Raw genomic sequence first — 27,897 nt, 5'->3', positions numbered from 1 at the left:
TTTGTATCCACGCCACTGCGCTACACTGCACCCTTTGCCAATGGGGAAAGATAATTGCCAAGAATGGAGGCAATAACCCCTGTGCGCACTAAGTTTGCAAAATTGCACAGAGTTCATTACCCATCAATGGAGCTGCACGCCCTGCCAAATACACTGGAAAAGTGCTGTAAAAGCAGGCATCAATGCTGTCATCTGTCATCTGTCATTGGAAACAAGCCTACAGAATGGCTAAAATATGAAAATGCCCCTAATTACAGTTTCCTAATCAAGGGCAACCTTCAAAGTACTGTTTTGGCGCTAAATTCAGTTATCTTCCCCAGTGAATTATTGAAAGGAGAGTGTGCTGGAATAATGGACCCTCAAGGCAGTCAGAGGGATCCAGGCATCACAGCCTGACAGCTGCCAAAAGAAATTGGCTGTAAAACATATCTTAAATGTATTTCTTTGTCCTGAAAAGTTGCAAAATCCACTATTTCAAGTATGTTGGTGAAGGGCTAATTCTTTTAAAATGTTTAAATCCTTTATACGCTGTACTTATATTTTATATGTGAACTGAAAAGATTTTAATTTCACAGAGCCCAGTCTGAAGCCAATCCACATGTGAATTCTGATCTGATAGGGCCTGCCCTGGGAAAAATTACACCTCCTGTTGACACTTCCTTGAGTTAATTGGTCACGCATACTCCCAGCAAGCCACTCAAAGGATTTGCATTAGACATTTGTCTGCTGACTAATCAAAGAAAAAAGGACATGCTGAGAATTGGCCTATGCCAGGAGGAGCAGGATGTGGGGGAGGTTCCTCAGTGAACTTCAAAGGACTGGCCATCTGCTCACTTTGGGAAGCAAGATAAAAAAAACCTGGACTGGATTTTGATTGTAAATTACTTGTGTTTGCCTCAGAACTTTATGACATTTAACATGACAGCCAAAATATGTAGACAAGTGAAAAGTACAAACTTATATCATGCTAGACAGTTGAAGAGGTGGTAGGAGTTTTTACTACATCAGGAACCAAAGATACACTAAAACACTGATTGTGGCAAACATATTAATATTGCAAGTGTAAAATTGTATGTACACGATCCACTAATCAGTGCCCAGAGGTGTATCGAATTAGAAATGATGAATCCAAAGTGTTCTGGGTAAAATTTATGAAAATCCATAAAATGACCAATACAGCTCTCACAAAGATGGAAATCGGATGTAAATGTAGACAATCAAATGTGAAACATATTTGCCTAATCTTGTGAGGGTGTATAATGGAACAAATGTACATTTGTGTAAAAGTATGTTTTGAGTAAAAATCAAGGGGGGAGTTCCCAAATCCTGTCATAAGCTGACAGCTCTGTTTAAGCTGCCAACCAAAACGAAGTGCACGCCTGCAGCCACTCACAGATAGGGAGGTGTGTTCTGAAGTTCTGCCCATGCCATAAAATGTATAATGAATAAATATAGGACTCAACTACACTCTACTCTACACACTGCTTCCAGAACACCCTGCGTCCAGAACCCATCCAGATGTCCGTGCAGCACCTTATTCCAGAACATTTCACTTTGTAGCTGACTCCAGAATTCTTTGAGAGACCCAGATTTCATTGCAGAATCCAGACTCTAGCATTGCAAAATTGTTGCTAGCCTGACCCAATTGCAAAATCCCAAACTGGAAGGGATTTCATTTGAATTCAGTTTGGCTGGCTACCAGTAGGCTTGCCCACTGAAAACCTATATCTGGCTATCTACCGCGTCCAGTCACCAGAAGGGGCCCTTTCAAATCCAGTCTGAGGTGCACTCCCAACTTGACCAGAACCATGCCGCTGACCCAAATCCCTCCAGAGGTGCCTGTTTGCTGGTGGACCTGCCCAATGCATGACTAGAACTGACGGTCCAATTTAATACATTATTCTGTGAGTATTAGTAGGAAGAACAGTGACCCATAATATATTTGCATTGTATGATCCCTATTTCAAACATATCCCATTCCTAATTCAGAATCATTGGGCCTCATTACGAGGTGGGTGCAAAGGGATACCGGGCACTGGTAAGGACACCGTTGCTGGTAATCCCTTTGCGCCCTATTCCGAGTTCCCTTAGCAGGTCCCTTCCTTAACGCCTGTTTTTACCAGGCATTAAGGACGGGACCCGTTAAGGGACTTTAGAGCTAATAACGGTACTGCAACTTGCGGTACCATTATTAGCGCCTTCTCCCTTCCCATTGAGCCCTATGGGGGCTCAAATGGGAATGGGGAATGGCTTTTTCGATGGGTACTTACCGGTCCCACAAAGGTCGGAATAGACCGGTAAATCCCCATTGAACAACGGCGGACTCGGTACCGGTATTGGAGGTAGTCATGGCGCTAATAGCGCCATGACTACCTCCAACCTCGTAATGAGGCCCATTGTGTTGCTAGAACTATCTTGCGCTGTCTCTTTTCTCATCTGCGTTCCTAAACCCTAACTTCTTATTGATTGCGTAAGAAAAGTAATTCCCAAACCAACTGAAACTAGAGTATCATGAACTGTTATGATCGGCCGTGAATTACCTTCCTGTGTGGCATTATAATTTTTGTAGTCTTTAATATAGCATAAGAAAGCCTATCTATCATTTCTAAACCCGAATCTCTGTTTTCCATTCTCACGCCTATTTTACAAAAATGACCTTTACTAAAACCTCTATAACTCCCTCAGTTTTTATGATAGAAACACAATTTCAACTCCTACCTGTACCTTACATCCATAGCTATCCATAGAACCCACATGCTTTCTTTGGACTAAATCATTGTGTGTGACTGTGTGCAACTGTTCAAAGCGGCTCCCATAAGAATGTATAACAATTTAAGTATTTTTGATCACATTTGATGTTTTTGCTCAGTCAATCCCTAAGGCAATTTAAACGCCATTCTTACAGCTGAAAGTCAATTCTGTTTTTCTCTTGTGTTTGAAGAGGGAAGGTGGGACTGATATTCTGTCTGATGTATGCTATTCCTGAATATCTGCTCTCTCCTCACATCTATTTAATTGCCTATTGGGGGTTGAGGGGTGTTGCAGGGGGAACCTCTAACCATAGTGCCATCTATACCAAACCACCACAAAAGTATTATTTACTGTGCTGCATTTTTGTTTTTGTGCTCATTCCTTGATTCATAGTGTATTAAAGATATTATTCTGTGTTCTGTCACCCTATTGGTGACTGTTGTTTACCTATTAAAATATACTGCGATGAAATTTTAAATACATAAATAAATATTTACCTTTGCAAACTAGCCTGATTCCTGGTTCAGTGTGACCGGGGGGGGGCGGTCTCAGGAGAAGGATGTGATATGAGTGGTATATCATTCAGAATATTGAATTTATAAATAACAATTAATAAGGTTTTCAGTTGCGCACTACATGCTGGGCGAGACTTGGGTGTGTGCCAGGTTGAAATCACTTACACTATTAACACCATGAGCAGTTCCTTTAACCAATGAAAATGCTCGGAATACGGGCTGCATAAGCCAAGGAAAGAGCACGCTCTGAGCATTTTCATGGGTTTAGGGTGCTTCCCTTCCTTTCCCCTCTACCCCTTCTCCACTTAGCACTCCTACAGTTTCCTACAAGGGTGCTAATGGTGTAAAAAAGGAACGTACCTTTGTTTCACGGCCGTGCGCCGCCCATTGCTGCTGTCAGCAGAAGTCCGTTTTCATGTTGATGATGGCACAGTCATAAACATGGCAAATTGACTTCTTCTGACAACACCACTTGCAGCGCCGGGCTTATTATTATTATTTTTTTAATAACACCATTAACAATCATGTAGCCAACCATACGGGTGCTAATGGTTCTATGCCCCTCTGTGGCATGCCGACCCTATTGGTAACGGCACTGCCACCCTCTTTAACGGTACCTCGCTGTGCTCAAGCCCTTAAATTGGGCAGTGGCCTGTTACCTACCGGATCGGCCCGCCACCTCGGGGCATATCGCCTAATTATTCCCTATTCTTTTGTTACTCAGCTCTGTGAATACAGAGGATGGAAGGGTGAACCCATACAGGTGAGATTCAAACCTGATCCCTGGAGTTCACCCAGATGAGATATGTACCAATAAATAACATGTTCAACATATCTTGAAAGAAAATGGTGTTGATGGTGATGATGACAATGGTCAACTACCTTCAGCGACGCTCTGGCACTTTCTGGAACTCCGTTTTCATATTTCCCTGAGATGATTCCGCAGGCCAGAGGAGACCAGGTCATCGCTCCAACCCCTAGCAAACAACATTGGATCATTAGTTTAAGCATCCGAATAAATCACAGGGACTTCCAATGAGACAACACTCAATAATTGATTCAAGCTTTCAAATAAATCAGCTGGCTGCACTTATATAATGCACTTTGCATCAATCACTTAATTTAAGGTCACATTATCAAGCATACTTTTATAGCGTTCATCTTTTATTTAAGCACTAAAATGCCCATAAATATTGGTTACTATCTGGAACGCTCCGTACAATGTGGACTGATGCTATGAAAGTGCTCCTGTGTGTAGAAGTCCTGGGCTTCTGTCTATATCTGTCAGATGTATTGAGGCACAGGTATACGAGGATGCAAGCCTCAAACCAATCATAGAGGAGGAGCAATGAAAACAAGGAATGATGCTGGCACAGTCTTTAGCATCCTGCTTTAATTAAAATTGGTACAATCCCACAAGTATGGCTTATGATGCTATTAGGACCGGTTAACCGGTCTACCATGAGTTTGTTTTGTGGAAATTATTCAGCACAGCATATCTGTGGTATTAAGGAGAATATAATAAGTATGCTATTAGGAAAAAGGAAGAGTAACATAGCATTCATTTGGTAATTTGTAGTCCATAGGCTCTCTTCTGTTGTCTTTGTAACTACTGACATACTGTGACAGGATACAGTGTTTTCCTCTTGAAGACCCTGACCTTTCCCCCTTCATCTTTTATGACCTCTGTGCGCTTCATCTTTTTCAATTTCCATTTAGGGCCCGATTCATGTGCCAAAGCGCGTGTGAAATCCTGTTTGTCGATTCATGGAATTGACTGCTTGGGACTTTTTCATACTCTGAGTGGACTCGGCACGGCTCTGCGAGGGCCTGATTCTCTTGCACGAGGCACCTCATAGAATGTGGGTGTGCTGCGCATGGACCAGAACAGGGGGCGGAACATGCAGAATGAGGAAGAACAAGGAAAAATGTAAGCCTGCGCAAGGCGATCGCACGCCCACAACTGCATCAGTAAAATCGTATTCATGGCTCTGACTGTGCAACCTCGGTGACTGGCGGGGAAATTACCATGCAAAGCACTCTATGTAACCGCCACCTGAAGGCAAGTGTACAGACACTTGCACATAGGAATCACTACTCAGAGCTAAGGTCACATGTTGGATTTGGGATCCATGGGGGTTTTGTTACTGCTTTTCCGGTGTGCGTTGCTTTGCGGTCAAGGAGTGTGCAAAGATCTGTATGCAAGGGTGGAATTACTACATGTGGGGGCGTGTCTTGTGCATTTTGGCCACTCCTTGCACATACGGTTGTTTTGTGCTGTGAATTCTGTGAATATGCATAGCGCGCAGATTGTCTTATTTGCACAGGGACGCGCAAAGGACTATTCGAAGTGCGAACTTTGCGTGGTCAATGCTCCTATATCCATGAATCTGAATCTTGTACATTCTGCTGGTTTGATCTACCAGGAATCACCACTAAGGTTGGAATGGAGGGTGAACATTGACAGTATGGACAGTAGAAATAACCAAAGGATTTATGGGACGACCAATAGGGGATGAAACATCAGCACCCTACCCTACTGCCCTTCACTAGTTAAAATCAATTGAACCATGGTGTGCAATGTTAGTCACAGATCTCACACAAGTCATGACAGGGACACATCGGAATATCAAAACTATGGGAAAGGACAGAAGATACCCTAGAAATATTGATTACACACCTTATTATAATGAGTTACACTTAGAAAACAGACATGTCCGCACAGAGGGTGGTCTAGTTTTAGATCTAGAGGTCTTTCATATCTTTGAAACCCTAGAGTGTAGACTCTGTAGGAAGATGACTGCCACAAAATCCATGATCCTGTCCTTTAGTGTCCATCATAAAAATAATATTACTAAATGGCTCAAGGGTCTAGCTATCAAGCCAAGCTTTCAGACAGACTTTACAGACTACATCAATGAACACCCTAACGTAACATATTGTAGAAGTACCATCTTTTGAAGCAAACTGAGTTGGAACCCATTAATTGGTTTTCACTGAAAATCTAATGGTTTCTTCACTTGTAATAAACGGAGAGTGTGTGAAAATAAGGACAGAACACAACAATCCTTGTGCTCCAGCAATATTAAAACTCATCCTATCAAATGTGTCAACTGCCAAAGCCATATGTTATCTACATAGTATGATGTACAAGCCCATTGATATACAGTACCAGACCTCTCTGGTTATGGATTGCCAAACACTTGGCGGGCATCGGCAGAGAAAACATTAACTCACCTATTGAGGAACATTTTCAAGCAAATGTTCCAACAACTAAAAATATTTCCTCTTTCTGGGAATACAAACAATACCAGACTGCAGACTTTCAGTCACTGCAACGGAACTAAGCTACCGTATGGATTTTCAATCTCCAGTCTTTGTTACTATATTTATTTATTGGATATTTGTAAGGCGCCTGTACAACAAATGGTGTTTCAAAGCCCCACAAGACATAAAAGAGGGGATGGACAAGGGAGAAAGATAAAATAAGGGTCATACTAGGCCTTGTGACATTCAGATTGTACAAGTGCAGAACCAGAAGTGCGAGGGAAGGGAGGGGGATGGAGTGCCGGTCTACGCAAAAATTAGTACTAAGGTGGGAAGGGAAAAGGGTAGAAAGGTGAGGAGCAAGTGCTTAGGGGAGGCCAGAGGGTATGTGCCAGGGACTGCAGGTAAGTGCAGGGAAGGGGGGACTGGGTGGGGGGGCTGGTGCCCTGTAGTACTCAGAAGCAACCAGGCAGCCAGTCAATGAGGCACAATAAGGTGTTAGCAGGGGAGGGGAGAGTGAAAGAGGAGGAGAAAAGGGAGGTCTTGAGGAGCTTCCAGAACTTAAAGAGATCCAGCTCCAACCTGAGAGGGGCAGGGAGACCATTCCAGCGGGATGCTCCTGGGGAAGAGAGACATCTACCCCCCACTCTTTGCTTGGAGAAGCATCTGATTCACAGAGAGTTGGAGCTAGGAGACCGAAGGTCTCTAGCGGGGAGGTATTTAGAGATATAGGGCCTCATTACGAGGTTGGTGCTCCCGTAATGAAGGGTGCCAGTACAGGACCGGCACCCTTCATACGGGATGCTCTATTATGAGGTTCCCTTTGCGGGACCCGGTAAGGACGCCTGGTAAAACCAGGCGTCCTTACCGGGTCCCGCGAGGGGACCAGGGAGCTAATAACAGGCCTGTTATTAACGTGCCCGTTATTAGCTCCCTCCCCATTCCCATTGAGCCCTATGGGGGCTCAAATGGGAATGGGGATGGGTTTTTAAAATGAGGACTTAGCGGGTCCTCCAAGGTTGGAATAGCCCGGTAAGTCCTCATTGGAGGAACCCGGTACTGGAACCCGGTATGAAGGCAGCCATGCCCTTATTAAGCGCATGGCTACCTCCATACTCGTAATGAGGCCATAGAGTTGGATGTAGCAGGGTCCCAGAAAGCTTTGTGGATGATCGGGGGCTCTTGAATTTGATCCTTGCAGCAACCAGTAGCCAATTACGAGAAATTAGGGCTGGAGAGATGTGGTCCCTAGGCCAAGAATACGCCTTTAGTTGCCATTTATTCATCTTGACAATTTGCCATGCTCTCTATTCACGTTACCTTTCTTTTTTGGTTTACATTCCAGTGGCATTTGTGCTGCATTGATTGGAGATCTGCTATTCCTTATTCAGTGTCTACTTAATTGTACCTCTGGATTGATACCTCTGGATCAGCAACAGACTCCTTTGGTAATTTCTTTTCATATTCGTTGCATTTCACTTTTTGCTAGGCCTTGTGACATTTGGATCGTGCAAGTCCAGATACAAGAAGTTTGAGGGAGAGGGGATGGAAGTGCTCGTAGGGTGAAATACAAACTGCTAGGGTGGGAAGGGAAGTGCAGGGTAAAGAGGAGAGAGTGCAAGAGAAAGGGGGGAGAGGACCCAGGGGCTAGGCAAGTGCTAAGGGGTGGCCAGGAGAGGAAGTGGCAGGGATTGCATGGGGTGCAGGGGTTGAGGGTCCACATGCTAAGTGCGGGGAGGGGGTGGTCTATGCGGGGGGGTATGGTGCCCTGTATAACTCAGAGGGAACCATGCAGCCAGTCACTGTGGCAGACGGGGGTGTTAGCAGGGGAGGGGGAGAGGGAAGGAAGAAGAGAAAAGGAGGGTCTTGAGTAGCTTCGGGAATTTAATGAGATCCAGCTCAAGCCTGAGAGGGGCAGGGAGACCATTCCAGAGGGAGGCTCCTGCGAAGGAGAGAGATCTACCCCCTATCTCTGCTTAGAGAAGCATCTGATCTGCAGAGATTTGGAGCTAGAAGACCGAAGGGCTCTAGCAGAGAGGTATTCAGGAAGAGAGAGGTGGATGTAGCGGGGTCCCAGGCCCCAGAAAGCCTTGTGCGTCATGCAGAGGGTCTTGAAAATGATCCTAAAAACAATCGGGAGCCAGTGGATAGATTTTAGGGCTGGAGAGATGTGGTCCCTGGGTTTGAGACCAAGGATAAGGATACGTCTTGCAGTCCTATTCTGGATTAGTTGGGTGGCATAAAATACCTAGTGGTGAGAATACTAAGGGATCTAGATAGACTATAAGAGCTGAACGTCCCCCCATTACTGCACAGGCTTTTCAGAGAACTGGAAACATGGTTGAGGCTCACAATTTCCTGGTTAGGGTTGTGTAGGAGGGGGGAGAAGAGGGCCATCATAGGGGCTAGGTAAGTGCTAAGGGGAGGCCAGGAAGGCAAGTGCCAGGGATTGCCTGGGGTTCAGGGGGTTAGTGTCCACATGCTGAGTGCGAGGAGGGGGGTGGTCTGGGCAGAGGGTCCTGGTGCCCTGTAGAGCTCAGAGGGAACAAGGCAAACAGTCACTGTGGCAGACAAGGGTGTTAGCAGGGGAGGGGGAGAGGGAAGGAAGAAGAGAAAAGGATGGTCTTGTGGAGCATCTGGAACTTAAGGTGATCCGGCTCAAGCCTGAGAGGGGCAGGGAGACCATTCCAGAGGGAGGCTCCTGTGGAAGGGAGAGATCTACCCCACACTCTCTGCTTAGAGAAGTGTCTGATCAGCAGAGAGTTGGAGCCAGAAGACCAAAGGGCTCTAGCAGGGGGGTTTTTAGGGAGAGGGAGTTGGATGTAGCAGGGTCCCAGGCCCCAGAAAGTCTTGTGGATTTTATTGTATTTACGGATGATGCAGAGGTTCTTGAACTTGATCCTAGCAGCAACCGGGAGCCAGTGGAGAAATTTTAGGGCTGCGGAGATGGGGTCCCTGGGCTTGAGGCCAAGGATAAGTGTTGCAGTCCTATTCTGGATTAGTTGAAGGGGACAGAGGGAGGATAAGGGAATATTGAGGAAGAGGCTGTTGCAGTAGTGCAGCCTAGAAAGAACCTTAGCCCTGGAGACATTGAGTTTCTGGGGCAAGGTGAGCAAAGGGAGAATTCCTCTTAGGAGGAGCAGCTGATAGTGGGCTTTCTTCTCAATGTCCGTGTTGTGAGGAGATAAGTTGAGAGAGGAGTTAAAGATGAAACCAACGTTTTTTGCCTCATAAGAGAGTGAGGGGGAGGGGACCCATAGAGGGCGACCAGAGGGTAGGAGGGAAGGAGGGTGCTGGGGTCCCAATGAGAAGGATCTTAGTCTTACTGGCATTAAGGTAGAGATCATTGGCAGCACGCCATGCCTGAATAGCAGTCAGACAGTCAGGGATGCAAGAAGAGGAAGAGGAGGCAGAAGAGGGAAGCTTGAAGGAGAGCTGAGTGTCATCTGCATAACATTGAAAGTAAGGAGAGAAGGAGGAGATTAGGTGGGCCAGATGGGCAACGTAGATGTTGAAGACCCACAGCGAGAGGAGAGGAATGAGGTCAACCAGTCCAGTGCCAGGCCCCTGATGCCAAGGGTGTCACAGAGCTGATTTGTCAGAGTGGCATGATTGACTGTAGCAAAGGCAGAGGAAAGACCCAGAAGGATAAGAAATGATGGAGAGTTGGAATTAAGATTTGAGAGCAAGTCTTCATGGGTGTTCAGTAGAACAGTCACCCTCGCAGGACAAGGCGGCAGTGTTGTGCGACCTAGTTGTTTGGCGACAAAGGGGTGGGAATGCAGAGCGCTTACTTTCATTTCAATACGAATCTCATCCTGCACTGTCTCTACGTATTCATTAGGCTGTCCCTCTCCCGGATAGCAGTACTTTGTTTTCGATGTCTTTGCAACTGTTTCTCAGCATTTCTTTTGCATTTTCTGCATATTTTCCCATCTAGGTGATTGTTTTGGCTTCCATCACTGTTTCTCTGCTTCCCCAGCTTGTTCTGCATTTTTCCCTTCTAGGTGAATGTATTGGCCTCTATCACTGTTCTTTGCATTTCTCCTGCATTCTCTGTATCTCCCGTCTAGGCGAATGTTTCTGGGTATACCTACACAGCTAGCTGTGTCCACTAGGCCTTTCTCTCCTTCTCTAGGTTCCCTCAAGTCCTTTTTTCCTCTCAAGGTTGAGCTGCGCCTGGTCGACTTCCACGGCTTTCTCCAGTCACTGCCTGTTGCTGCCCTTGCTTAGTTGCCTCCATCTGCGCTCTGCTGTTGCACTATGCTCCCTCCTTTTACCCCCCCATTTTTTACGAATCCCCTTCTTGTGCACTCTGTGGGGGCATAGCTCTGTGCAGTGTTTCCTTGTCTTCTCCTCTTGACTGACCTTTCTCTTCCCTCTTTCACACCCACTATAGTGCTCTCAATTTCCCCATCTTCTCTAACTGCTTTTCCATCTTTTCTATCCCCCACCCTATTCTTCTCACTAAGACTCGTAGGAAGAAGGTCAAGAAGGACACCCTGTTCTCCAATCCAGGCCTTCCCATCGCTGACACCTATGTCAGTGCTTCTTTCAGACAGACTCTCTCCGACATCCTCTTTGTCATTCCTTCAACCGACCTATGAACCCTTCATATGGTCGCACTTCTCTCTCCTTCTCCTCTTCTCCCATTAATGGTGGCACCCAGTGGGAGGTCCTCTTGGCCCCCTGTCAGTCCTCCAGAGTCATCATTAATATCTATCTAAAAGGCACTGTCATGGTCCAGGGCCCTCAGCCCAATCTCCTATTATTTGGTGCTCACCTTCATTGCTTCATCAACTTCCTTTATTTTTCTGCTATTCCTTCTACCACTTATCTGGCTCCTCTGCCACCTCCTTCTTCTACTGCTCTGACTCCTATACCGTCTATTACCGCTTTGGCTCCTCATCAACCTCCATGCTCCACCTCTCTGTCTCCCATGCCATCCACTACCTCTCTGGCTCTTTTCCCGCCTCCTCCTTCCACCTCTTTTGCTTTGCTCCTCTGCCACTTTGGATGGCTGCTCCTCTACCCTGTACCCCCTTCCGCTGGAAGTCTTTCGAAAGTGGGATCCTGCCCCACATGGCTACTCTCAACTCTCACTCTGCTGCCAAACACTCCTCTGACATCTCCCAACTCCTTGAACTCCTGGACCTGTATGTTCTCGCTCTTACCGAGACATGGTTCAAGGCCAGCTCTGTCACAAGTTTTGATACAATCCTCCCCGAGGGCTATAAGATCCTCTCATAGACGAGGCCCAATAGGCCCGAAGGCGGAGTGGCCCTGATCTTTCCTGAGTCAATCTGTGCTTCCATCATCCCCACTCAGACTATTCCTCCTTTGAATGCCTGGTCTGCAGGCTCTCTATCTCTCCTGGCCTCTCTCTGAGCTTGGCCACCATCTACAAGCCACCTGACCAGGTCACATTCTTCCTCTCTGAATGGGCTAACCTCACTTCCTCTCTCCTTTCCTCTACCTCCCAGCTTCTCATCCTTGGAGATCTCAACATCCACCTGGACTCCCCAGACTCCCCTGGGCTTTTTCACAACCTATGCGACTCTCTTTCCCTCTCCATTCTACCCTCTGGTCCGACTCACTCTGACAGCCACACCTTGGATGTACTCATCTCTTCAGACATCCCCCTCTCTAATCCTCTCACTACTCCTCTCTCCTGGACTGACCACTTTCTTCTTTCTTCTCACTCGAAGCTTACTGTTCCCTTGACAAAGGCCCACCCAGCACTGCCACCTTCCTTCGCGGTCATTCGACCTCCGAAGCGAGTGTCAGTTGCCACCTTTGCCTCCACTTTCTCTCCCCCATCTATACCTGCGGCTGACTCCCATCCTTACACGGCCCTTTCCAAGCTTTAACTTTCCATCTCTAACACTCTGGATATCCTTGCTCCTGTTATGAGGATCCACCTGAAGCCTGACACCAAGTGCAATTCTTGGTATGACTCCAATCTGAATTGCAAGTGCAGAGTAGCTGAACGGAAGTGGGGAGCTTTGGGTGTACCCTCTGTCAAACTGGCTTGCCGCCTGCTCCAAAGGCAATACAGACTCTCCATCTTCTCTAAGAAGAGGGTCCATTTTCAAGCCTGTATCTCTGCGGCCTCTAACAACACAGCCAAACCTTTTCAAATCTGCAAAGAGCTGGCCAATCCTGTTGCAGTATCTACCTCTTCTACACCTACTCTGGCCCTCTGCACAGCTCTGGCTTCTCATTTCACCACTAAAATCTAGGATATCCTGTCCGCACTCTCCCCTTTCCTTTCCTTTCCTTTCCTTTCCTTTCCTTTCCTTTCCTCTTCTTTCCTTTTCTTTTCTTTTCTTTTCTTTTCTTTTCTTGTCTTCTCTCTCCACTGCTCGCAGGCCCTCTGTGGCTACCCACCCTCCTCTCCTTCTCTTCTCCCTCTCTCCTGTAACACCTGAAGATGTTTCCAGACAAGTCCGGTCTATGAAAGTCTCATCCAAATAGGTGACCATTTGCTCCTCCAGAACCATTAAGAAAAACATTAGTTCTCTCGCTCCAGCCTTGGCCGATTTCTGTAATCACTCCTTCACCACTGGACCTTTCACCTCTCTTCTCATGCACTCTCCTGTGCACCCCTACTAAAAAAGCCTTCTCCCGACACCTCGATTCCAGCAAACTATCGCACAATCTCTATCACTCCTTTCCTGGGAAAACTCCTGGAGATGCTGGCTATCTCCCAGCTAACCCTCCACACTGAATCTGTTGGTTGTCTCCATGACCATCAGTCTGGCTTCAGAGCAGCCAGAGGCATGGAAACTGCACTCTTTAATACCTGTGAAGATCTGCTCTCTAATCTTGACTCTAGCTCTCCCTCTGTTCTCATTCTCCTTGACCTTTCCTCTGCATTCAACATTGTCAACCACAGCATCCTGATTACTCATCTCTGTGAGACTCTTGGCATCACGGATCTGGCTGTGGCACGGCTGACCTCCTTCCTCCTGGACCAACCTTCCCAGGTTCAGCTTGGGTCCTTTCACTCCACTGCCACATGTGGTGTTCCAGTGTTCCCCAGTGCTCTATCCTCTCCCCCTGGCTCGTCAATGTCTACCTAACCCCTTTAGTCCTCCTGATCTCTACCTTTTACTCTAGCCTTCAGTGTTCTGCAGATGACACACAGCTCTCTTTTAGGCTACACTCGGCCTCCTCCTCCACCTTGCCCATACCTGACACTCTATCCGCTATTCAGGCATGGTGCACCTCTAACAATTTTTACCTTAATGCCAGTAAGACTGAGATCCTTCTCATTGGGATCCCTGCTCCCGCTTTTCCTCTCTCACTCTGGCCGCCCTCCTTGGACCCTCTGTCCTCACCCTCTTTTGAGGCAAAAAACATTAGGGTCATCTTTAACTCCACTCGCTCCTTCTCTCCACACATCATGGACCTTGTCAAGCAGGCCCATTTCCAGCTGTTCATCTGTGAGTCGCATCTCCAAGCAGAGAATGGGGGGTGATCTCTCTCCTCTGCAGTTGCCTCCCTCTGGAATGGCCTCCCTGCCCCTCCCCACCTTGAGCCAGATCTTCGTAAGTGTGGAAGCTCCTCAAGACCTCCCCTTTCTCCTCTTCTTTATCGCTCCCTGTACCCTGCTAACCTTCCCTTGCCCCTGCACCATCTGCTAACTGGCTGTTTGGTGTCCTCTGAGTCTTACAGGATACCAGCCCCCCTGACTAGTCCCCCTGCACTTGCTACCTGTCTCAACTTGCACTGCTGCCCGGCTAACCTTGCACTACTGGGCTGGGATTGCCCTCTGTAGTCCCAGACTTCCTTGCAGTTCATTCAGGGCCCTGCAGTTAATTCAGGGCCCTGCTGCTCTGGGTGCACTTCTCCCTGTACCCTCCTGCTGCACATCTTGTTGAGCACTTGCACAATCTCAATGACACAAGGCATAGTAAGATCGTTTTCTTGTCCTCCCATTGTTCCCCCTCTTTTGCCTTGTTGCTCCTTGAAACACTTACGTGTAGGCGCATAATAAATAACAAATCAATCAACAAATCAATCAATCAATCAATCAACCAATCAATCAGTATTTGTGCCTTTGGCTGCTCTGAAGCCAGACTGGTGGTAGTGGAGACAACCAACAGATTCAGTTTGTTAGATCAGTTGGGAGATGACCAGCTTCTCCAGGAGTTTGCCAATGAAGGGGGTAATGGAGATAGGGCAGTAGTTAGCCGGGCAGGAGGGGTCGGCAGAGGGCTTTTTGAGGAGAGGATGCACAAGGGAGTGCATGAGGCATAGCAGGATGGAGCCAGTGGCAAAGGAGCGATTACAGAATTTGGCTAATGTTGACGCAAGAGAGGAAATGTTGTCCTTGATTGTTCTGGAGGAGCAGGGGAGCACCTGTTTGGAGGATACCTTCATAGAGAGGACCTGTCTAGAGACCTCATCTGGTACTATGGGTGAGAAAGAGGAGAGTAGGTGGGAAAGGGACAAAGGGCCCAAGGGAGGCCCGAGAGCTGGGAAGTTAGGAGGAAGGGCAGTAAAGGAGAGTGAGGACAGGATGTCCTGAGTTTTGGTCAAGAAGTGGGAGGCCAGTGAAGTACAGAGCGCCAGGGATGGCAGGGGAGAAGTGGAGACTGCAGTAGGTTTGTCAAGTTCCTTGCCGATTCTAAAACGTTTGCCCGTGTTTTTAGTGGCCTCAGAGATGCAGGCTTGGATATGGGCGCTCTTCTTCAGTGGATGGAGAGTCTGTATTGCCTTTGGAGCAGGCGGCAGGCCATTCTGACATAGCATGTACAAATCTACTGAAGGCCGCTATGTTTTAGACATAGTCAACTGCATGTCCATTTCCAATAAGCTTGCCGCCCACCATGCGCTCCCAAGCCCACGCCTTGGACATGAAACACAGGCAGTCATCCACTGGACAATTGCATCTAGAACATTTTTCCGGATGTTGGTCACATCCTCAGCATTGTGCTCCTAGAAGGCCAATTAGGCATGTCATGTTTTGGCCTTTTGGCTTGTGAAGACTGGTGTGAAAAGGATGTTGCCATAGAAAATGCTTCTCACATCTGGGTGGAGGCACAAGAAAAAAAAGCAGGCTATGAAAGAAACCCTAATCTGGAATTTAAGTGTGTTATACGAAACATTGAGTGTTGGGAATGGGAGAGGATTAGGGATGGAAAAAGGCATTGAAGGCAGTGGGGGGAGCATGCGAAAGGGAGGGGGCACTTGGTGAGTGCCTGGGAGGGCTGCAAAGAATTGTCTTGTTTGCCATTTTTATATATTACCACAGTTATTTGCAGGCGGTGGGGTACAGATAACCGTTGTATTTGTAATGCATTATCAGGATAACTGCGGTTATGGGAAAACAAATTAAATAATAAAAAAACAAATTAATGGATTAATAAAACAAATATTCTTACAACTACAGTGAGGTGGGGGGTGGAAAGAGAACACGGCCGAAGGCCATAGCTAGTGGCCCGGTAGTGTTTTAAAATATACATTAGACACGGCCGAAGGCTGTGCTCACTGTCAAGGGACCAAGGGCCTGGCTAGTCTGGCCAAAAGACATATATAGTGTCCACGGTCAAAGGCTGTGGCCAACTAGTGGGTCCAAAAGAAGCATATTGTGGCAACATCTACAATGGAAAAAGCCAAAGCTTGTGGCCACTGGCCATGGCCGAAGGCCCTGGCTAGTGGGCCCAAAAGACATGTATACTGTACACGGCTGAAGGTTGTGGCAACCTAGTGGGTCCAAAAGAATCATATTGGTGGAACATGTATAGTGGACATGGGCAATGGTCATGGGTAGTGCCCCTCTGGCCAGGGCCAAAGGTGAATTAAAAAAAATAGAGTTACATAGAAATTAGATTAATACAAAAAATAACATTGATTCGTACAGCTACTGCGAGATGGGGGTGGAAAGTGTACACAGTCAAAGGCCATGAATGAAGGCCATGACTAGTGGTCCGCTAGTGTTTTAAAATATACAGTGGACATAGCTGTGGGCCCAAAAGACATGTATAGTGGCCAAAGGCCCTGGCTAGTCTGCCCAAAAGACATATATTGTGTCCAGAGTCGAAGCCTGTGGTCACCTAGTGGGTCCAAAAGAAACATATTGGGGCAACATGTACAGTGGGCACATACGAAGGCTGTGGCCACTGGCCAGGGCAGAAGGCAAAGTTTTAAAAAGGCAGTTAAAAACAAATTGGATTAATACAAACAAATTGATTTTTACAGCTAGAGTGAGGTGGGAGGTGGAAAGTGGACACTGCTGGAGGCTGTGGCCACTGGCCATGGCCTAAGGCCATGGATAGTGGCCCTTTAGTATTTGTTTTAAAATATAGAGTGGACATGGCCAAAGGCCGTGCTCACTGGCCAGGCCGAAAGTAATGGCTAGTGTCCCTTTAGTCTTTTAAAATATACAGTTGGCATAGCCAAAGGCTGCGCTGATTGTCCAGGGCCAAATGCCATGGCTAATGGCCATTTAGTGGTTTAAAAATATACAGTGGACAAAGCCGAAGGCAGGGGCTGCCTAATGGGTCTGAAAGAAACATATTTGGGGAAACTGTACTGTGGACAATTTTGAATGTTGTTGTGCCATGGCTAGTGGCCCGGCAGTGTTTTAAAATATAAAGTGGGCATGGCCGAAGGTCCAAAAAAAACATATTGTGATGCAACATTTGTGGTTTACATACTTTCTTGTCCATGCAAGAAATAGTATGTTGGCAGTACTACTTGTAAACTCAAAGTTAAGATTCTTCAACATATTTGAGCTATCAGAACTGTTGACCATATATATCCCATAGGTAAACATTTTCAAGAACATCATGAAGGAAATCGGACTGGTTTTTCATTTTTTTGGTCGTTATACATGTACCTAGACATCCTCAGGGTGAGGATAGAACATTAAAATTACGTCGATTGGAGACAAAAATTATCTTGGACTTGGAAACGAAAGCTTCTAAAGGCCACAGTACTGATGAGGAACTTTACACATTTGTTGGTACTTGAATTCCTTTCAACAGTAGTACTTGCGATAGTAGTCTGCTTTCTCCGTTTCAAAATTTTTGGTGTTGGTTTTTACTGTGTTATGCTTTTAATGTCCATTTGAGGATTTGTGATGTATAACTCTGATATGGTTCTGTTGAAACTTTTGACCGGTCTCAATTATCAATTTTTAATGATTTGACATTCTAGTTATTAGAAATCATCAAAGGATTTGCATTGTTTTTATGTGTTACATTGTTTTCCACAATTATGTGTGACCAAGCACCTAGGCTGGTGAGAAACGCTTCGCTTTTGTGGTCCCTCGTACCCAGAGGGTTGATTTGAATTAATAAAATGCCATACTATACTTCTTACTTATATTGTTGTGGATTCCTCTGAGTGTTGTCTGGGCAAGGTTTGTGTCCTTTTGTCCGATATGGACATATCTATATATTCAAGGAAAAAACGTTAGTTGCAGGGATGTTAAGATGAGTACTTGATGCAACAAAAATCGTGAAATTCAGCCTAAACCACCTTAACTTTGCACCCCCTGTTGTGCAGCCTATGACCACAGTGATGACATCACAGATCACATCACTGATGACACTGATGACAGCGACCTATCGCGCCAAAACATCCTTGTGCGGAGAGGTACAAAATGCAAAGTGCCTGCAGGCCCATGCTGTACCGATTGTGACCTCTCACGCCAAAACACCCTGGTGCTGAGAGGTCCCTGCACCCAACTGGCTGCGTCTAACTGGGGGCACCCAAATAGGACCTGCGATGAAACGGTTGCGCCATAATGGCGTGCACCTAACTGGCCACGCCAAAATGTCCTGTTCTGTCCCAAGCTCCAAGCACAATGCCAACTAACCACATTTAAGCAGCATGGAAACTTGAAAAAAATGACCGGCTGCAAGAATAACATATGCACAAGTACTTTCTGCACTTATAGCGAAAATCAAAAGCTGGCACTCATGAATATATTCACAGTTCTGCTTAGCATCAAAGTGAGGAAGGGGCTGGCCCCCCTCAAGCCATGTTGCTCTAAGTGGTCTTGTAACATTGCCTCATTTATTCGGCACCATGGCTTGAGGGGGCCTCCCTTTTCCCCACTTTGAAGCTAAGCTGTGTCGGTCCTGGTTACTGCATGGATGGGAGATCCAGGTCACCATTGATTTTTCACCCCTGATGTCACTGTAGCTGAAACAGTATCCATTTTTCAATTATGTATAAAAGATTGCAGGCTTTGAGAACTCTGAGTGTTTTTAGTTAATGCCATGTGCGATTAAATTATTTTCAGACTATCACACACTTTGGTTAAGCAGCCTGCTACAAGCCCCTTGTTTTATGGCCGGTCTCCTGATGACTGTTGTCATACATCGCACAACCCCAACTAACTGCATTCAAGCAACACGTAAAAGGAGAAAAAATGACCAGTTACAAAACATATCACCAGATTCTTTTGCCCCATAGTGAAAATCAAAAACTAGCACCCATAACTGTATGCACAGTAAGTGAATATATATCTTAAAGTGAAATATACAATTGTAGTTCAGTAGACCTACTGCTTAGACGAAAGTGTGGAGGACAATGGTATAAAAGGTGCTCACCTTTTCAACCTAACAATCTCTCTTGAAATATTCCCTGGAAACCTAAATCCCAAGACGAAACATGTACTTGTGGTCTTGTGAGTAAGCGTCTGCACTGGGAACATGACAACGTGAGTAAAATACTGGTAGCCATACTTGCCAACCTAAAAAAAAAAATACAAGGTACGCTGTCCACCCACATGTTTCCTTTACTGGTGCCCTGAAAAGCAGCCACAATCTCAGGAAAATAACCGCACCAATGTCCAGGATTGCAAACTATCTTGCCACAACGTGGGCAAATACTTATTTTCCCTCCTCACCCCCATGTCTGGCTTTCAACAATACTCTGCTTTATAAAGCTAACTTGGACAATACACATACCATAGTGTCACTCAAATGTATACATCCTTATAGAACTATGTTAGGCAAAATGTGTACAATTGTGAGATTACAACTACCAGAATGCAATTCAGCAAAAGGCACAAAAATGTTCTCAGAGTGCAAAACGTTCAAGGTATGACAGTAGCATGGTTTAAAAAAAAATAATGCGGATGCCGTGTGTTATGAGATATTTAAAACTAAGAAAACACACAACATTCAGAACTGTAGACTGTCTCCCATCCATGCAGTAACTGGGATCGACCCTGCTTAGTTTTAAAGTGAGGAAGGACCCAGCCCCCTTAGGCCATGTTTCTCTAAGTGGTCTTGTAAGGTGGGTTCATTTATTAGGCAACATGGCCTTGGGCGGTTGACCCCTCCCTCACTTTAAAACTAAGCAGGGTTTGTCTCAGTTACTACCGGGAATGGAAACCCACTGTTGCTGTAAATATATCTATTTTATTATTGACTGGGTGACTACAAATACCAGAATGCAATTCAGCAAAAGGCAAAAAATTGTCTCTGGGTGCAAAACTTTCAAGGACTGACAAGCACGGTTTAAAAAATAATAATAAATCAGATGCCTATTCTGTTGCCCATCCATGCAGTGACCAGGACTGACCCTGCTTAGTTTCAAGGCAAGGAAAGGCTGGCCTGTTCTCTAGATGGTCTTCTAACCAGTGCTCTTTTATGGGGCAACATGGTCTGAGGAGGCTGCCCCCCCCCACTTTGAAGCTAAGCCGAAGGCAATGGCTAGTGTTTTTCACCCCCAACATCATTACAGCTGTAAAAAATCTTTTTAAAAAATTAAAAACTGTAACTGCGGGTACTGAACTACTCATACCCGCATCTATCCATAGTCCTTTATAGCCTCGAAATTAGCGGTGAATATCGGAAAAACAGCTGGGGAAAAAAATGCTTTCCTGTCCCCCCAAGGTACCTCACAAAGTGCCCCCATCATCTGTGTCAGCCCCCCACTCCCCAGATAGCATTCTTACCTCCACTACTCTCTCCCTTTTCCCCTACAACACACTCTGTTTCTGTGACACAGCTTGCTATGAGATGTCAGCTATTTGCGGCTATAGCTGAGGCTTTAGAAAGCTTTGTGTTGCAAACTTGGTCCCTAGACCCCTCCATCGCCCAAATTTCACTTGGTGCCATCTAGCCACCCCCACTTCTAGCCTGGGGGCATTTGCTTGTTTTTTGCCCTGCAAATAGCATTTTTACTGCCTTTCATTTTCCCATATCCCCGGCTATAACCTCAAATATCTCTCGATTTGAGAGAAAAACAAGATGTCGGTCGTTTCATTTCTAAAAATAAAGCGGTTTCAGGTAAATCCGAGAGATATAGCTATCTATTTTTGAGATGGGGACGCTTCCTTCTCCGTCAAATAATTAAATAACTACTGCACGGAATAACCCCAAACCATGCATGGATCGCAAGTCAACGCTTTGTGCCCAAGTTGTTTCAGACCTGGTCCAAATCGGCCCAGCGGTTTGGGCTGTGCGCTTTGGAAAAATTCACCCTGTCTGTCTATGGGAAAATTAATGGGAAGTAGGCCGCACTTTTGGAGAAAAAAAATACTTTGGATGCTTAATAAGTTCTTTATTTTTTAACAAATCTTTACAAAACTTTGCCGTCTGGGGGCCTGTGAGTCCTTAATCACTTTTGAAGTTTTGGTCGAATCCGTTACTCGAATCAAAAGTTATTAACAATAGAATTTTGAGGGGTTACTATGGGAGTCTGACTCACCTTAACTATAGGGTGGCTATCGGGCCGTATATATATATATATATATATATATATATATGTAGCGCAATATTGAACCCTGCAAGCAGCCTATCAGATGGCCACCTGCAACCAGACCACTTCCTAAACCAAGCGATCATTATGGGTTGGATGGATTTAGTGCAGCTAGTAAAAACAATACGACATGTGATAATTCTAGATATCCCCTTTATTAGAAGAAATCTTTCCGGTTGGTGGAAACGGATGTGGTGTTTCAGAAATACAGCATCTGGTATTTCTCTTTTTTTTTAAATCATGTTTACCCTTATTTTAGGAATGTAACTGTATTGTGGACAGAAGCGGATTATATCATAACTTTGCTAGTTATTTAGGGTACATTCTGACAAGTTTGTGCATAACATTGGAAAGGGGATAGTTGGAGAAGTATCATGCGTCATCGCCCCCTTCGGTCTCCAGGAAGAAAGGTTTGTTGCACCGTAGGGAAGTACTTGTGATTAAGCCTAGAAGAATTATTTCGGCCAAACTCGAATCACCCTTATACGGAACGTGCTTCCGAAAGTCATCAGCTGTCAATGGGAACCGTTCAGAGAGGGAGGAGAGCGATGTTTGTTGCCGTTTGAGAGGTGGGACATTTTACTTTCTACAGGGCCTTAGGACATTGATTTTAGGTTGATTTTAGGCAGTGCTGAGTAATTAGGTGTTTGAAACAAAACACCAACAATTCTACCTTCTGTGTGGTGTGGGATAGGTCTGTTTTAACGTCCCACATCCAGACACAATCCACAAAGGAAACAGGAAGTTACAAGTTCTTTACATAGATATCCGAACTTGCCTTCCGACCAAGAGGCCGCCAGAATCATGGAGCAAGTACTCAAAACATTTGTTAGCATCTTGATTTGTGCCAAATCCCTCTTGTGAACTCTGAATTTGTATACAGGCTTCCCATTCTCACCTGGAAAAGTTTGGATGTTTTGATTTCTGGGTTATCAGGGGATTCACACAGTGTTGCTTGTGATTCACTTTGCTACAGATAGGGCCTCATTAGGAGTATGCCGGTGCAGTGTAAACATGCCGGTTATTCTGTTTACTGGCATGTTACCTTCATTTATTCCAGCTTCACAAAACTGTATGTAACGTTGCTGAACATTTGGGCACAAGACCCCATACATCTTAGGGTTGTATCCTAGTTCTGTACAGCTTGAGTGGAAAAACATTGAACTTTAGCAGAATTGAAGTCTGAATTTCAAAAGGTTGTATGTGATTTTAACGAAAAATGTTTTAACGTAGTACGTTTTACCGAAACCAAAATACAGAAAAAATACCTAACTTATTATTTGGGGTCATCTCACCCCCCAAGCCCTTATTTCCTATTTTTTTAAACCTATCCCAACCCCCTCCCACCTGTATTAACCCCTTACACCCACTATACATATATTTAAACTTATTGCCTGTATTTTTTTGGTATTTTGGTTTCGGTAACACTTGCCTTGTTAAAACATTTTTAGTTCAAATCACAGGATACCTTCCAAAAATCCCTTGCAGAAAGAGGCAATGTCTAGAATAACAATTGCGTGTGGAATCTATGAGCAGAAAGAAGTTGCATTTTGGGAACAAAAGTCAAAACTTCTAGACTGTTAGTTAAGATTTCATATTGTAGGTAATTTTCCTTCCATGTGGCAACCCCCAAACTTTTTGCTGTTGTTTTACACCCTGATCTAGACTTTGCCGGAGAAGCGCAGCCTTCCGCCGCACTCCTCTGGGCTTTCGCTCCATTCTTACGGGGAAACTGACATGCCCTTAAGACAGTCAGTACCGGGAGACTTTGTTTCCCTTAGTCCTTTCCTCATGTTGCAGCTTTTGAGCAACATGAAACAAGAGTGCACCGTAACGTACATTACTGCGCTCTTGGTTCTCTAGTCATTCCAATGGCCCTAGAAACTCTCTCTGGACTTATAATGAAATGTGCAAGTGTGTCATAGACGGGACTGGTGGCAGCTATCGTTTCTTTGTGTTTTGAACCCCTTTTTGCCATGTTAACCACGCTTCCCGCGTTTGGCCCAAATGGGTGGCTTGGCCTCCAAAATGGCCATGCCACGAGGTTCTTTGTCATGTCCGCTGACCGTCTTGCCCCTTCACCTTCCCCCAGGTCGAGCCGACCCAGGGCAGTCCTTATTTGGTCATGCGCTTTCCCGTGAAACACAACGCTTTTGCGGGCTTCTGCATGCCTTGTGCGTGCCTCCAGGATGTGGGCTGGGATGTCTGTTCCCAATACACATCCTGGGTGCCAGAGAGTCTAGAGTGTCTTGAATGCCTGGGACCACCGTGGTCCGTGATAGGTCCACATATGGTGTGAGTGTTTTGTGAGCAGATCACCCATTGGGTCCTCTCCGTTTTGGCGTGAAGGGAACTCTGGATAAGAGGAGGCTGGAAACACCACTACCATGTCGATCTCCTGAGTTCTCATGAACGAAGGATAAAGAGCCAAGAACCGTGCAACTAAGAAGCTGAGTCGAGGAATCGCTGGTGACCCGCTGAAGGTTTGGCACCTTGCACTGCTGTCGTCCTGTGAGACCCCGCTGCCTCTGATTGAACGAGAAGGCCTGTACTGGTGCTTCGAACCTTTAGAATAGTGGGAACAACTATTCTCGGCACCTTCACCAAATCCTGTACGTAAGCCTTCGGAAGCGTCCCTGGGCCATCCAGTGGACTGACCAGCCTACACAGGAACCTTGCTCTGTCACCGCCGTCCGGCTTACTGTTGATCCCGTATCCTCGGCACTCTCACACGATTCGTACACTTGGCATTCCCAGGTCTGAAATGAGATGTGTGCTTTGGGACCGGAATACCTGCGGTTGCCGCGTTGCCCTGCAGTGGTAACGAACCTGTGTGTGTTTGCTGCATCTGGGACACCCTCGACCCTGACTCCTGCTGTCACAGAATTTACACGGCGTCGAGACATCCTGCAGATCGCATCTGAACCTGCAAGAACCGAAACGGAACCGGAGAAAGCCTGGGTCTGCCTGCATCGGGGACCGGTGAGTAGGCAATACCCTAACCGGTCGCCCTCCCGCAGGAGCCTGTGGCTCTCCACCGTTGTCGTAAACAGCAACCCTTTTCCGCACTCGCGCCCTGCTTCTGCCCACAAGTGGAGGCCGCGCTTGAGTAGCGGGGAACTGTTCATCATCGTTTTGTTCACCTCTCTGAACTGCCTGATCTCCCTGAAGAGACTCTCCTTTGCCTGTTGGCACCCGCGTGTGCAGGTACTTTTGAGCACAAGGCTCCACTCTTCGTAGGGCTCGGACTTCCTTCTAGTTAGGTGGCCTCTGATGTCGAACTGGGTCTAACGATTACTTGCACTGCCTGTTTTCCTCCCCATCTAGGTGGTCTGTATATTTCATGCTTCTAATTCTTCAGACCCCTTGGTCTTGTATATATATTGTATTGATTGTGATGTGTTGGTTTACTTGAGTTTTATCGTGATTCTTTATTATGGTCGATGTTACAAAGGCCTTGTAATAAATGTGTCTATATTTTTAATATAACATCTGTCTGGAGTAATTTGTAAGCGTCCTTACTTTGTGTGCTCATTGCAGGCTTTCAGTCACGCTCACCCCTCTTGAGACCTAGTCTTGACCTCCGCCATCGCTACCCTGATTGGTCTGGCTTGTCCAGAGGTTACCCTGTTCCAAGAAACTAGGCTGGCCTTCTGAACCTCTGCCCCTCCAGGACAGAGTTCAGAAAATCCCTCTTAACATAGACCATTCAGAGAAAGAGGCAGAGTGGAGAATAGGCATAGAAGAGAGAATCATTGATTAGAAAGATACTGCACTTTGGCATTTAATATCTGGATTCCCCGACCCCTCTGAGAAAGAGGCAGTGTCTAGAATAATCAGTGAGTGGAAAGTAACAGCACTTTGGAATTTAAGTCTAAACACCAGATGCTCTCTGAGCAGTGGTTGGTGAATTGTTGAGTGGAGAGAAAAACTGCACTTTGGCAATTGATGTCTGAATTTCCACAACACTTTGAAAAAGACCTGGAGTGGAGAATAATAATTGAGTGGAGAATCAATACATGACACACAATTGATAAACAATTGCACCCTGGATGCACACAACATTTTAATCTCCTGAATTTCATAGAGTTTGACCAAGTCGAACTTCTCAAACTTGAGAAAGCCTCTTAGTAAAACAGCATATATTGGGAATTAACGACTGAGCACACTGAAACAATTGGAAAATAAACTATGTGGAATAAACTAAGTGGTATAACATTGCATGCGATGAATTGAAGTCCGAATTAACAAAATCCTCTGAAAAAGGCACTGAGTCGCATAACGTTCCATATTGGAAATTGAAGATCGATTTCCGAGAATCCTCTTATAAATACGATGGGGGGGACAACATTAAATGCTGCTTAATGATATCTGAACTGCCAGAATCTTCTCACAACGAGACTGAGTGAAACAATTTTACATGCTAGGAATTAAAGTCCAAGTTCCGAGATACTTCAAGGAAAGAGGCAATGAGGAGAATCATTATCTGCCTGGGATTGAAATCCATATGTAGTCGAGAATAAGACCTAAAGAGTTGTGGCCCGTGACCATACAAAGTTGTAAGACCAAGACCACAAGACAAAGTTGTGTTTAGTACCATTTGTACATGTTTTACCTGCTGTAATGACATCCCTTTGAAATACTGACACACCTCAGAATTTCTTTCAGAATTCCATGTTTTGATCAATGTGTGAGTGGGATACAGAGGCTATCGCTGGATCCGAAAGCCTCGAGCCAAATAATAAGGCTCATGGCCATCTGTTTAGCAAAGGCATGGAACAAGAGAATTATGGAAAAACTAGAACCAAAGAAACGACTTGGGGTCATAGAATAATCAAGTAGTGAGTTGACCTCGCTGGTAGCCCTAGTCCCAAAATCAGATACTTCATGGAGGCTCTGCATTGACACACTCAATGGCATCATGATACACAAGATGCCCTAGAGTAGCCAAGCTCATTGAGAACCCCAGACAAGCTGGTGTAATTAAAACATTGGCTTTAACTAAGGGATGAGGGAAAGATTCCCTACATCTAGAGGACAAAGAAAAACTGCCTTCTCTAGTCCACAGAGGCTCCTCTATTTTGTTGTTTTGTGATGCCCCTGTGAATTTTCCGATGTGAACTGATATTCTGAGTACCTAGAGGTCTGTTTGGATGATATAGTCTTATCCAATCACAACTGAGAAATTTCATATCTCTGATGTATGCCAGGTATTAAAAGCCATGAAAGAAGCAGGTTTAATGGCCAATTTCAGCAAGTGTATGTTTGCATGGCACACTGAGCAACATCTTGGGTATATAGTGCTGGAGGAAAGTTCCTTTCCAAGCCACAAACATTGAAGTCATCCAGAAGATTCCCCCACCTCAGACAAAACAACCAGTTGGTCTCTGGGGCTAATTGGCTGTTATTGACAGTTCCTTCCTGAATGTTCTTCCCAGGCAGCTGCAGTCACCGATTTATTAACCAATTCATCTCCCAATCTGACACTATGGTCAGCAAAAGCACCAAAGGTTTTTGGGAAGCCAAACCTCACCATCACTAACAAATATCTCAGATTGTCAGGAACAATTCGTTTCAAAGGAAATAACTACCTCCAAGCTAGTCCTAGGAGCAGCATTGTCCCAACTGAAGAAGGGAGCTGGCTGTCGAATACTCTATCGCAGTTGCAAGCTGCTAAACAAGGAATGGCATTATACCCCATATGAGCTTGAGTATCTAGCAGTAAAGTGGCAGTGGGTTCCTTACCTTATGGTCTATTATGATTTCACCCAGATAACTGAACAAACTCCCTTAGAAGGCCATTCCAGATTTGTCTCAATACTGCATTTGAATATTTGACTATTCTCACAAATAATGTGTCCCACTGCCAGTCGGTGTGATTTTCAATTCCCTCACCAGCAAATTACTTCACCCTGGATACACTTACATTGAGTTTCGGCTTCCTCATGAAAAAAACACCCAACCTTCTACACCAAGCCATTGCCTAGTTTTACACCATCCAGACAGAATATGTGTCACTTTCAGAGTCCATTCACGGATTTTCTGCTCCTTTAGGGAACAAACAGGAGTCACTTTCTAAGATTTATGTTCTCTGAGTTAAAAATACAGTGGGCCTCATTACACGGATGGCGGTAAGGGTTTACCGGTACCGGTATTTTACCGGTACTGGTAAATCCTTACCGCCTTACTACGAGGTCCCTTTGCGGGTTGGGGAATTTAACGCCTGCTTTTTGCAGGCGTTAAATTCCCCAACCCGCAAAGGGACCAGGGAGCTAATTACGGTACCGCAGTTTGCGGTACCATAATTAGCGCCTTCCCCATTCCCATAGAGCCCTATGGGGCAAAAATGGGAATGGGGAAGGGCAATGGTGGAAGGGGGAATTACCGCCCGCCAACCTTGGAATAGGGTGGTAATTCCCCTTTCCACCAAGGCGGTGCCGGTATTTTACCGGCATCAACCATGGCGCTAATAGCGCCATGGTTCACCGCCATCCGTGTAATGAGTACTAGTATCCATTTGTGATGCACAATTCTCTTAAGAAATGTAAAAAATGACCCTCTGTAATTGTCTGTTCTTCTAGGAAAACAGTATTATAGTCTGTGATTTTGTGCTTTCTGGGTACAAAATCCA

The 27,897-nt window shown here is 45.6% G+C and overlaps 1 protein-coding gene across 2 annotated transcripts in view; it reads right to left on the bottom strand.

Moving 5' to 3' along the window:
* KCNAB1 (potassium voltage-gated channel subfamily A regulatory beta subunit 1) overlaps positions 1-27,897 on the bottom strand; it is a 1,977,401-nt gene that overhangs the window by 72,987 nt on the left and 1,876,517 nt on the right. For both annotated transcript variants that reach the window (XM_069618430.1, XM_069618431.1), the window contains exon 11: positions 4,149-4,243. In XM_069618430.1, the coding sequence (XP_069474531.1) occupies positions 4,149-4,243 (95 nt within the window). The remainder of the gene's footprint in view (positions 1-4,148; positions 4,244-27,897) is intronic.

The sequence above is a fragment of the Ambystoma mexicanum genome, chromosome 10 (genome assembly GCF_040938575.1).
Source record: "Ambystoma mexicanum isolate Mex_15411 chromosome 10, UKY_AmexF1_1, whole genome shotgun sequence".
NCBI lineage: Eukaryota > Metazoa > Chordata > Amphibia > Caudata > Ambystomatidae > Ambystoma > Ambystoma mexicanum.
The sequence above is the reverse complement of the archived record's forward strand: the minus strand, read 5'-3'. Positions and strand labels throughout refer to the sequence as shown.